The 12,343-nt window shown below is 36.3% G+C and overlaps 2 protein-coding genes across 7 annotated transcripts in view; one reads left to right on the top strand and one right to left on the bottom strand.

Moving 5' to 3' along the window:
- The window catches only part of LOC106142873 (calcium-activated potassium channel slowpoke), a 63,379-nt gene extending 59,349 nt beyond the window's left edge, over window positions 1–4,030 (top strand). For all 6 annotated transcript variants that reach the window (XM_060945731.1, XM_060945730.1, XM_060945727.1 and 3 more), the window contains 4 exons: window positions 162–298; window positions 972–1,108; window positions 1,275–1,500; window positions 1,853–4,030. In XM_060945731.1, the coding sequence (XP_060801714.1) occupies window positions 162–298; window positions 972–1,108; window positions 1,275–1,500; window positions 1,853–1,939 (587 nt within the window). In that variant the 3' untranslated portion in view covers window positions 1,940–4,030. The remainder of the gene's footprint in view (window positions 1–161; window positions 299–971; window positions 1,109–1,274; window positions 1,501–1,852) is intronic.
- Window positions 4,031–8,081: 4,051 nt separating this feature from the next.
- On the bottom strand, window positions 8,082–12,011 carry LOC106142827 (uncharacterized). The gene is made up of 3 exons (XM_013344731.2): window positions 11,601–12,011; window positions 10,869–11,070; window positions 8,082–10,187 (listed from the first exon to the last, which is right to left on the bottom strand). The coding sequence occupies exons 1-3, from the start codon at window positions 11,830–11,832 to the stop codon at window positions 9,455–9,457; spliced, it is 1,167 nt and encodes a 388-aa protein (XP_013200185.2). The 5' UTR covers window positions 11,833–12,011; the 3' UTR covers window positions 8,082–9,454.
- Window positions 12,012–12,343: the final 332 nt, after the last annotated feature.

The following is a 12,343-nucleotide window of genomic DNA, read 5'->3' as shown; positions in this document are numbered from 1 at the left end:
ACCTGAAACCTTTCTGATATCAACAAGTAGGGCATTTAAAACTGAACTAGCCTGAACGTTACCGCTACGCGTCTTTCCTAATGTTATCTCACTAAATTTAGTATGATAAGCCTGGTCACACTATTTAACAATGTTTCACTCATACATTAATACTCCCACAGAGCTAGTTAACGACAGCAACGTCCAATTCTTGGACCAGGACGACGACGACGACCCCGACACGGAGCTGTACCTCACGCAGCCGTTCGCGTGCGGCACAGCCTTCGCCGTCAGCGTGCTAGACTCTCTTATGTCCACCGTGAGTCATCTATCTACCAGTTATTATTACATACATACATACATAAAATCACGCCTCTTTCCCGGAGGGGTAGGCAGAGACTACCTCTTTCCACTTGCCACGATCTCTGCATACTTCCTTCGCTTCATCCACATTCATAACTCTCTTCATGCAAGCTCGGCGGTTTCGGGTACTTTTGACCTGACCCTTTACCAGGACGTCCTTAATTTGATCAAGATACGTTCGTCTTGTTCGTTCCAGTTATTATTATTAGTCCATATTATATAGTATTAGTCCAGAAATCCTCAGGGCCTTTAATTTGTCTTCCTTCCGAAAGCATCAGTTCCTTGATTCTATTCTCAGTCTCTCTCGTATTTATACGGTTGCCAGGGTAACTCATTCATCAAAACTGCTTCAAAAAACCTTTCAAATGGTATTAAAAAAAAAAACAACAAAATCACGATTGTATATTTTACAATAGCAACGCAACCATTTCTCGGTTATGACATTAGGTACATCATCTGATTATGGTTTCTTACATTGTCCCTTCAGAGTTCAGGACCTAAGTGATTTGGCAATGTTATCACCATATAGCAACTGTCGTCTGACGGGTCTATTGGCTTAATTCTTTCATTAGACTTTTATGTTTCTTAATGCAGGAAAAAGAGATTAACTGATCGCATTTATTTTCCAGACGTATTTCAACCAAAATGCCTTAACTCTGATCCGGTCGCTGATCACGGGCGGCGCTACGCCCGAATTGGAGCTCATACTGGCCGAAGGTGCAGGGCTCCGCGGCGGCTACTCTACCACTGAGAGCTTAGCTAATAGGTCAGATTCTCATTTAATTTTTACTTCCAGGATTCTAAACTGATTTACTTCGCTATGAACATTATTTTCACTGCTTACCGATGTTACTGTGTAAACCATGAACATCATAGCGAAGTCCACATTCGCAACAAATAATTATTGGGACTTTTATATTCTTACTTTTCAGGGACCGATGTAGAGTCGGTCAAATCTCCCTGTACGACGGCCCGCTGGCACAATTCGGCGAGGCCGGCAAGTACGGTGACTTGTTCGTGGCGGCGCTCCGCTCGTACGGCATGCTCTGCATCGGACTGTACCGGTTCAGAGATACATCATCTTCTTGTGATGCTAGCAGCAAGCGATACGTTATCACGAACCCGCCCGATGACTTTAGCTTGCTGCCTACTGATCAGGTAATTTCTTATTTTTTACGTTATTTCGATCGCCGTGACCTTCGGTTGGATCTTTCTACTTCCTATATAATGGCCCGCTCGACAAATACGGTAACTTGTGGGATAATTTGCTCATTTTGATAGGTGAAATGTCCTATCTTCTCTCTCTCTCTCTCTCTCTCTCTCCGATTCCGATGGAAGACTCTAATGAGATGCCTATATCTCGTCTCACAGTTTGTTTATAGGCCCACCATTCGTAACGACGTAACCACGACAAGAAAATCCAAAGGCATAATCATGACATTATTACTCTCAATTACATACGAAATTCGTGTTAAGGTGAGCCTTTTAAATTCCTCAACTCCCTTGTCAGGTGTTCGTGCTGATGCAGTTCGACCCGGGCGTGGAGTACCGGTCGTCGCGGCGGGCGGCGGGCGCGGGCAAGGACGACGCCTCCTGACTGTTGCTGTGCAGCGCCCTCACTGACGGACCCTACTCCTACATCTAGAGGGGCACGAGAACATGTCCCCCGCCCCCACCGCCCCCCCCCCCGCACTCCTAATATTGAGTTCTACGCCCTTTACGCTACCAGCCTTTTGCGGTACCGGCTTTTGATGGCCTTCTGTTTTGGAACGCTGGCACGTTACGTGATCGCAATTTGAAAAAAACTATTAATATGAAAGTGAAGTTTATATATTTATATTGGATTTTTGATTTTCAAATGATTTTAATTAAAATTGAATATTAACAATAGGAAAAATACGAACTCGGTTACTATGCACAGATTGATAACTCAGTTTTTTTTTCTATGTCCAAACATTCAATAATTATTACATCTATCTATTTTATAATAAACATGAAGTCAAACAATTTTTTAATGGCACTGTTCGATTTCTTTAAAATTGCGATCATGATAAAATGTCATCAAATCCAAATTTATTTACTGCTGTTCCGCTACTATTCCGAAATCCCGCAAACCCTCCAATAATCCGATGCTAGCGGGGTATTGCAGTTTGGATAATGTTTGGTTCAATAATGAATCACTTACTCAGGTATTTGGAAGACAAAATTTTAATCAACAACCTAATTTCAAAAACAGCTTGGCGAAAAAACAGAAAGCATTTTTTTATATCGATATTAGCCTTGTCGTTCAATTGTGTTAATCGCATTTTCTTCAAAAATCTCATACATTCCTACAATTTCTATAATAGGACTTAACAAAAATGAGCGACAAATAAGAAAAAAAAGGAATAAATGTAGACACTTCGAGACCCTAAAAGAGATCACAGAATCCATTTCCAAACTGCAATCAGCGTGGGCTTGCGGATCTTTTTTTATTTTTATGATTTGTTTTACCCGACAAATTTCACTTCTAATGCACCGTAAACACAATGGGCTCTTTCCAAAACTTCAGCACACATAACTGTTGCGAAACTAGATGCACGATATTAAAGTTGGCTACATTTTTTAAATTGCTTATTACAAAAATCACTTTCTGCACTTTTCGGACATAGAATTGAAATAAGCACCAAATATTATTGAATCAAAATTGAGAGTAAAACTATATTTAACAATTAAAATCACGAGTGCAAAATGTAGCTAATTTTGAATCTCAACGGCATCAACAAATTTCCAATGTGGCGTCTATCGTCTGCTTGCTCACTCGTTTGTGATACGAGCAAGACAATACGCACGTCATAATTTATTGAAGACATGCCTAACAACACGACAAATGAGTTTAAACCTGAAATTGTAAACCTAGATTAGGTGCTTTCGGTGTTTATACAGTTCGTAATGCATAGACAAGATTCGGTGTCGGTAATATAGAAATCGTAGTTAGGTACAAATTCAGGTTTTTCACTCTTCGCACACTGCACATAACACCTAGAGGACACTTCGATGTACTTACGTGAGTACGCACGGTGATGAGTATATTTTTAATTTAAAGGAGATAAATGCTCAAGAAACTTTAAACTTTTATTTGCATGACAAACTTACCTTCACCAAATTTAGTGAAGGGACAAACTATATTCGCATATAACTTTTTATCTTATGTAGTATATAGTTTTTATTATTTTAGATCGTCCATTCCTTTTATTAGATTTTTCTCGCAATTCACTTATTTTAAGCACTTATGAAGTTAAAATTTGTATAGATTTATGTATAGATTTGACTGATTTTAAGCATCTCATCAAGTCATGATATTATTTTGTGATCGACTTTCGTTTTAAGGGTAGTTTTTCAATTCGTCGCTTAGTTTTAAGATATATTAACTTTCATCTCATAAATTTTATGCACAGTACTTAGTCTGCATAATCTACTGCTCACAGACTCATCTTTTTACTTTTTTGATATACATTCTACATTATAGATAGGTTAGTTACACAAAAAGAGGTTGATGATTTTTGTATAAGTGACAAAGATATCGATATTATAATTTTCTTAGTCATTAAAATAAGTCTTATACAAAAACATCAACCGCATATTCAATCACATCTTTAGTGTCACAATTTTTGTTTATTTTTTTTTTAATAAAATTATGCTTTGTTTATTTTTCGTTTTCTTTTTTTCTATTTTCCTAATGGGCGGGGGATTGTCAAAGTGTATATGTCATTGGCGCTGCACATAAAAAGCAAATGATCTTATGAACTGAAATTTATACGAAAACAAACCAATTCTGCCATTGTGTGAGTGTGTGATCAATGGGAGTGGTTTGAGGAACGCGAGTTTAAGTATTCTGTGTATGTATGTGATATGCAGATGTCGGTTTTGCGATGGCACAAATAGTGCATGAACAATTAAATTGATTCTATCGTTATAAAAACAATAATGTTTCAAAATTCAAATAAAAATATTGAGAGAAACACTAAACTACTGTTCTGATACTATACTTGAAAATAGCAAATGAACTACAATTTATCACCAAACTACAGAAAATCGACAACGTTGTTAAATACAAGTTAAATTTAGTTTTAGATTAAAACTACCTCTAGCCATGCCAAAAGTTGTTTAAACCAACAAACGTGCCACAATAATATTATCATTTCTTTTCTGCATCGATACGCAATTTATCGATACTTGTTCACGCACTATATCGTATTGGTATTACCGCAAATCCGGCCTCTGATAATTTATTATTTTCAAATCGTTGTTAAATAATAGGGCTTAAAGCCTGCGATGTACTTAGTGTTAATTCCGGGTGCTTTGACGATTGTGGATTCTTCATAGTTTACTATGTTAATTGTATTAGATAAGATGCTTGCAACGGACTGCACTTCAGATCCAGAAGTGGCCAAGTACGTAACTAAATTTGGCTATCAAACTATCTGTTTAAACCTAATGGCACCTTGGGAAAGCCTTGTTTAGACTGGGCACTTGGACATTACTAAACAAGTCTGAAGCGTGCAGTCGGTTGCAGGTCCTTTAGAATTTACTAGGAATTAGTTACAGAGATTCGCCTCACAAATATTAGAATCATTCCGCATAACATCAAGCAACGTAATGCAATAATTATTACTAAATTCAAGACAAGATGTTTGATGAAGCGTGGGAGTTTAGGCTTCTGCACAATTACAGTTCGCTTTGAACATTATCAATTAACTTGGCGATAGGTTTTTATACCAAAGGTGCAGTAACATAATGATAAAAGTGCGACTGAGCCACAAATTGGTCTGAAGTCCAAGCGCCCCAGTAGTGTAAGCCCCGCCGCTGCGTTTTAAGCACGCATTATAGCACCAAGTTGATTTAAAAACCTATGATAATTAAAGGAATACCTCAATTTTACTAATAGCGCGTAGGAAAGTTATATAAAAAATAAATTTATCAAACATCCTGTACATAGCTACCCCGTCACTAGAATCATTCATCGTTCAAAATAGAATAGGCAAAACCGGCCTTAATTGCAATTAGGATAATGGTGTATAATTTAGTGATCCAAACTTTATGGTCTAAAATCGCATATCGGTCCAAATCGGAAAACAGTACTTACCCTAGTTCGTAAAGGAATTGAATGAAAACTGCCATATTTTTGTAAAATTAATCCGTGACTCACATAAAGTACAAATATTCGGAGGCCCGAAGACCTCTGGGAGGTTTCGTGAGTAAAGTGGATCTCCAAACTTAACCGACTAACGTCTGCACTTGACTGCACTTACGGGCCAAACGAGCAATGTATGTGAGTGACAAGAGTTTTGCAAAGTTTCGTAGGTCGAAAATAATTTTGACGTTGAACGACAATTTTGGAGGTACATGTACTTTGAAGTGAAAAGCATCAATCAAGTACATGGGCTAATCTTTATAAGAGCCCTATATACACGAAACGACATAAAGGGTTCAGATAATGTCAATGCCTTGAAGAAAACCGACAAGCCGACGAAAAAATTTATGATTAACAATACGAAGGGATATTTATTTAGGTCGGTTAGAATAATATTGTCACCACCCTTCGCTCCTCAAGCGCACATGCTTAGCCACTAGTTACTAGTAAAATAAGTGAAAACTAATGTGTTTCATGTCTACGTATTATATTGTCTGTGAATGCAGTTAAGTATAGACGTCTCAACATTTCGATCAAAATTCGCCTAGCTACCCAACACACACCGAATGTAACGAAATTGTAAAGTTTTGAGATGGTTGTGCACGATAGATTTATTTAAATTATAAAACGAAAGTAAACGGTCTGTCCAAAAAAAAATATTTAAAAAATCTATTTAAATCTAAATTAATTGGCTCATTCGGCCCAAAACGGAGCGTTGGCCGCGACCGCCAAGTAGGTAGCTGACCACCTCAACCCAAGTTTAGTTTCAGATTGGAGCTTGTGTCTTGGTAAGTAGTAAACATGCATGCTATCGGAGCCCTAAACGCCAAATAGGTACCTAATATTTAGAGTACCAGAGTGCTATATCCAACTCTCAATTTTTTTAAATATTAGCTAGGATGTTGTGAATAGTCAAACGTAATTTTGTATGTTACATAAGTAATTTTTCAAAGTACGTCTCCTTTGCATTAAAAATAGAAGACTACGGATACATTAAAAGTTTATATTCAATACTATCGTGTGTAGCTTGTTGTGAATTAGGCTTCTACGTCACTGTATGCTAGTTAGGGTACAAGTTGGACATTGTAAAAATGTAATATACACGCTATCATTTGAACTAATATGAATGTTATATAAGATAATATTAAATGACGATTTTTCCTTTAATATTTTTATACAGCATTACAAATATTTATCGCAATTAAAATTTATAGAGGTGGGTCAGTGTGCAATTTAAAATAGTGTTTAAATTTGTATAATCGCCTTATCGAGAGAGAATATAGCCGAGTCCTTCTGAGTGTTTGCTTGTGGTATAATGTTATCGTTTGTGCAATGTGAACGTATGCATGTCACCCGACTTGTTGCTAGATACCTTAGCTGTCTCGATAGAACCGGACGGACACACATACCTAAGGTTAATTATAATATGAGGACGGGTTTAAGTTAAGCAGAAGTCGCTTCCATAGTGAATACTTATTCTAAGCTGTCACTATATTAAAACTTAGACCTGTACTCATTATACGTCGATTATTCGGCTGTAAATGATTTCGCGTTCGATTTATTTGGATAATCGATTTAATTTATCGGAGCTAGCGATTCAGTTTCTGTTTAAACTATTCTATATCACATAAAATACACGTATGTCACACAAAAAGTCTGTACGCAAATAGCATTCCATATTCAGTGTGCATTAAAATCCTAGAATAAACAACATTGTTGACTATTGCTAATAGCTTGAAGTTGTTAAAATTTTTAGAACGGAAAGGTGAATTTTTCATGTAATATATACGTATATATAAAATCTTAAACGCTCTATGATACGAATGTTCGCTAGACCCTTTTTGTAAGCTGTTTGCCATCTTATCGTGTTGTTACACACTAGTCCTCTCTTTATTAATGTAGTATCAATATATAATGATGGCTGTGAGGTAAATAATTGTAACAATTTAAATTTATATTGTGTAAATGATGAAATAATAATAGAAAAAAAGGGATCGCTCTATCGCAAACGCAATGACTGGTTAAACGCTGTTAACTATCAGTTAACTTTGGCACTTCTATTTATTACTAGGTCTATATTGCTCACAAAATTTTTCGTGCAATTCATGCTCTGCACTTAAATGGTTAAGTACCATATATTTTTTCTAGTTATTAAGGAGTTCAATAGGCTAGTAAAATTCATTATTTATAACATTATACGTTCGCCTCAAAACGATACTTACTTCACAAAAGAAAACAGAACAACATCGTTTTAAAAAATCTTACTTGTATACCTAATTATTAACTCATGGTTATTTAAGCCAAAAAGCAATGTTCTTTAGATAGTTCAATCAAACTTTTATTTCCAGCAGCTAATTCTATCGAGGATAGCAGTGCCAAAGATAAACATTATACTCTCTTAAAAAGTCATTTTGGCGCCAAAATGACATTTGATGCCAAAAGGTTGCCATACTAAATCATTACTCACAAATCTAAAATCTTCATTGTGCTCTATTCCATATTCAAACATATCTATAACACAGTATCATGTCAAATAATGATAAAAGCTATAAGAAATTTTCCGAGATTAAAAAAAATAAATGGCAACCTGAAAAATTAAGCTCACAGCTTTCTTTGCAGTTGCTCAAGTTTCAGTCCCATATTTCACCGCTTCTAGTTAACTATTTACAGAATAAAACCACCATGTAAATCTAAAGAAATATTACACTGGCCTTGGAACGCTGTCATAATCATAGGGTTAAAAAGAAAAAACATATTTTTTAACTCTATATCATAGACACACAAGACAAATGTAATATTACTTGACTGTTCAAAATGTATCACACCACGAGAACAAATTATTTAATATTGTTGATGTTGATTGTTAATAAAATGCAAATAATGTAAATATCAAAATAAATTCTGTATTTGTATTTGAAATTGTGTTGTGATTTTTTTATTTCCAAATGAATACCGATTTAAAGGTGAGTTTCAAAGTACACACACTTGCTCGCATTTCTCTAGTTGGAATCTCTTCTTTGGATTGTTCGTAGGATTGTTTTCTTAGATGCGTACTTACATTAGTTTGATTTCTAGCCGATGCTCTTATATTGAGCGAAAACACCGTGAGAAAACCTGCACAGTCAGGCACCTGTAACCATGATCCAAATTAAGTAAGGTTCTCCTTTAAGGTGGACGTGGGTGCACGGAAATTCCATCAAATAAAAACCGATTACCGATTCCTGAACTACGGTCATTGGCCCACCCTAGTCTCCTACTCGTGGAAAGCAAATCCGTATTTCGATATTTATATACTATACTAATTTTTATGCGTTCTAAAATTAAAAATACAGAAATTTCGCTCATACAGAAAATATATTCATTCATTCCATTCAATATTTGATGAGTCATAATTTTTAGTAAACATTTTCAAGATACACAACAATATCATTCACTGGAATAATAAATACTAAGACTAGCAATTAGACTAGGAAAACACATCATAAATTAGTGAAGTCATTAGGTGCTCAAAATCCATGAAAATTAAAACGGGCCGCCATTTTTGTTTGCGTACATTAAACTACAAAAACACATCAAAAATTACGAAATTCACGGATATATTTTCCCATAAAATGTTGTAATATGATTCTTTGAAAATAACTCTTCTATTTAATTCAGTTAATAATTGACCATTCGTAAGTTCATCACTCCGACACAAGAACTGCGTTGAGGTCGAAAACCTCCTTTATAAAAAAAATTGTTACTATATAAATTAAAAATTTTGATGATTTTAGAGCACTTGAAAATAATGAATATAAATGTGAAATATCGGGTGCATTCTCACCAAGAGGTAGATTGAGATTTCCCTATATAAGTAGCTACAGTTGGACATTCAATTAAGACATTGTGAAATCACAAACTAATTGGCAGTAAAAACCTGCTAAGATCAGAAATCAAGTTTCACTTCAACTGAAAAATATTCTTTGGTAAAGTCTTACGAATTTTATACTTCTTCGCCGAATTTACTGTTGCCTTTCTCTTCTCTTCATCAAGGAGAAGCGGTGGCAACGAAACCTTCCTTAAACTATATTGCTGAGGAATACCGTTGGTCAATCTCGTGATGTCACTTTGCTGTAACTCTGGTGAGCACAAAGGCTCTAACCTCGCAAGATCTCTATGCCTCGCTGTGACTACTCTGCCGTATAACTTATTATGATCCGACGCACTAAGGGCTATGTTCCCATAGTTCCTTGTGTCCAAAGAGACAAATGACTTAGCACTATTTCTATCACAATTAATAGAAGAATCCGGTCGAGAAGTTCTCATCCACCGGGACGAGGCGAGTTCAGACCTCAAGATGGACGGGTTATACCTTTTCCTCTGAGACGGGCTTCGTATTTGTAGTGGCGTGATTTGGAGTAGCGAGCAAAAGGAGTCAGGTAAGCCGGGTTCATCATCAAACATGGGATAGAAAGAGACTTTCTCACGTGAAAGCTTGGACTCTTGGACTTCTTCGCAAATGGAAACTCGTGGGGAGTTCTGTGGCGTGACGTCAGTGCTGCTCTGTGAGAGTCTCTCTTCGCTTTCACTGAACTGTTCATAGTCGCTGTAATGTACTGCGATGACCTCATCGTGGTCCATTTGGCGGTAGCATAACCTTTTCTCGGGTAGCGGTAGCCCTTTACCGACGACCCTGAAAAAATCAATTAACATTATTTATTGATTTGAAGGCCACGTTACTACGTCAAAGATAATGGGGCCACGTCCTTAGTGTGTCATTTTTGTCATTGGATAATCAATTTTATTAGCTAGCAATTTGAATTTAACCTTTATTATCTTGACATATGACCTTTGAACTAGCACATAGATATATATAGAATACATATAATACAAAAAAACTGTACTTTTAATATAATTACATGAAAACGAAATAAACTGATGAAGAAACTAAAGAAAAGTGGGAAGTTGAATATAAAAAATCAATGTTTTTTTCTCCACAGCCAGACTAGCATAGAACGTAGAAATTTGCACTAGATAAATGCTCCTATTTCCTTGGTCGCATTTAAGTCATCCATGAGAAAGAGCTGGAGTGGTCCTATTTTTTAGAATTGGAAACCACGGGACATTTATAGAAAGTACCTGAGTGACCAAGTGCTCATTTTTATTAAAATTTTGCTTATTGGATTTAGGCTTATAAACTTGGGATCCCTCTTTTGGGCGATTGGCTATTTGAATCTCAATTCTATCACTAAGCCAAACAGGTGCATGTGGCCTATCACTTTTCAAGATTGTTGCCTTTGTCTACCCCACAAGGTATGATAAGCAAGGTAGATGTAATTATATATATGTATGATTAGTATGATAAGCAACTGACCTAAGCTGAGGGTGCAACTGCCTCCATTGCTTACACTCCTCGACAATCTGCGGCCTGTTGCACTTCTCTCCTTCCTCATCATATAGGGTCCTCTCAATTCTTTCCCACTCCGCTGCTAAGATCTTGGACGCCTCCGCTGTGTTCCTGCGCAGCACTGAACCGGAACTGCTATCACTTTCCTCACTTTGGAAGTCTGGAGTACCTAACGAGATGAATGAAATTATGAAAAATAAAGGTTTTGTTGTTCAACTTGGTAAACTTTTAATGCTTTGTTCTTTTGGTTTCAATGCTTTGTTAGTTTGATGAAACTAATTTTAAACTGTTTCCACTTGCCATGATCTCTGCATACTTCCTTCGCTTCATCCACATTCATAACTCTCTTCATGCAAGCTCGGCGGTTTCGGGTACTTATGACCTGACCCTTTACCAGGACGAATGCATTATATTATACTATTTATAAAACCTACAGGTAATAAACGATCCGTGGTCACAGGATTGAAAACCAGCCAGCTTCTGGTCTGTCAGAGATAAAATAAATGTTTACATCTTCTTTCCCCTAGCTATAGTCCCAGTTGCTCCTCTGGAGAGTAGCCCGGAGTATGCCTTTGACCATGGATCCTGAATTGGGTGAGAAAAATTTTATGTGAGCAACTTCCACAACCTTTGCACGTAAAGCTGACTTGTGTTGAATCAATCATGGTTACAAATCGTGTACATAATTCAAACCCTGACCTGTTTCACTCTCAGAAAAGAAGTCCGAAAACGGAGTGCCAGCACGCTCAACACTATCGTAGGGCTCATATGTATAATTTATATTCCTGTTCAGTAGATTACTAGTATTGGCAGAATAAGCTGAAAACTCCTGCCCTGAACGAAATCCAAACTTCTGATAATTAATATTCGGCAAACAGTCTCCTAACTTGTTACTTTTCTCTCGAGCAGACAAATAATTGCGAGCGGACATAATAAAAATTTAAGACGAAGGCAAGATACTTTTTTCTCCAATGAACATTGTTACAAACAATACAGCATTTTATGCTTGCTGTTGTGATAAGAAAGAGATTTTTGTATTTGTTTATATTTCAAAATCATCAACAATTTGATCGAAGTCGAATTCAGTCAATTCAATTTTGTTTGTTTGTGTAATACTGATAGTTGACTGACAGCCAGAGCTGACAGTTAACAATGACAATGATTTATTTTGATCAATGAATGAAGTACCCAATGCTCGCGTATCTATATAAAAAACTCCTGAAAAAGAAAATTACCTTCTGGGATTTTATATCGATATCTGTGCCTTCTGGGTTATTCACGACATATAGGTACAGGACAGACTTATGACTTACCTTTTTTGTTCTTCTAACTCAGAGATTATATAAAAGATGAAAAGAAAGTAAATAAGGACGTATCGCGTTAATCTATATTAATATTATAAAGCTGAAGAGTTTGTTTGTTTGAACGCGCTAATCTCAGGA

The sequence above is a fragment of the Amyelois transitella genome, chromosome 9, assembly GCF_032362555.1.
Source record: "Amyelois transitella isolate CPQ chromosome 9, ilAmyTran1.1, whole genome shotgun sequence".
Classification (NCBI taxonomy): domain Eukaryota; kingdom Metazoa; phylum Arthropoda; class Insecta; order Lepidoptera; family Pyralidae; genus Amyelois; species Amyelois transitella.
Note: the sequence above shows the minus strand (reverse complement) of the source record. Positions and strands in the feature narration are given on the sequence as shown.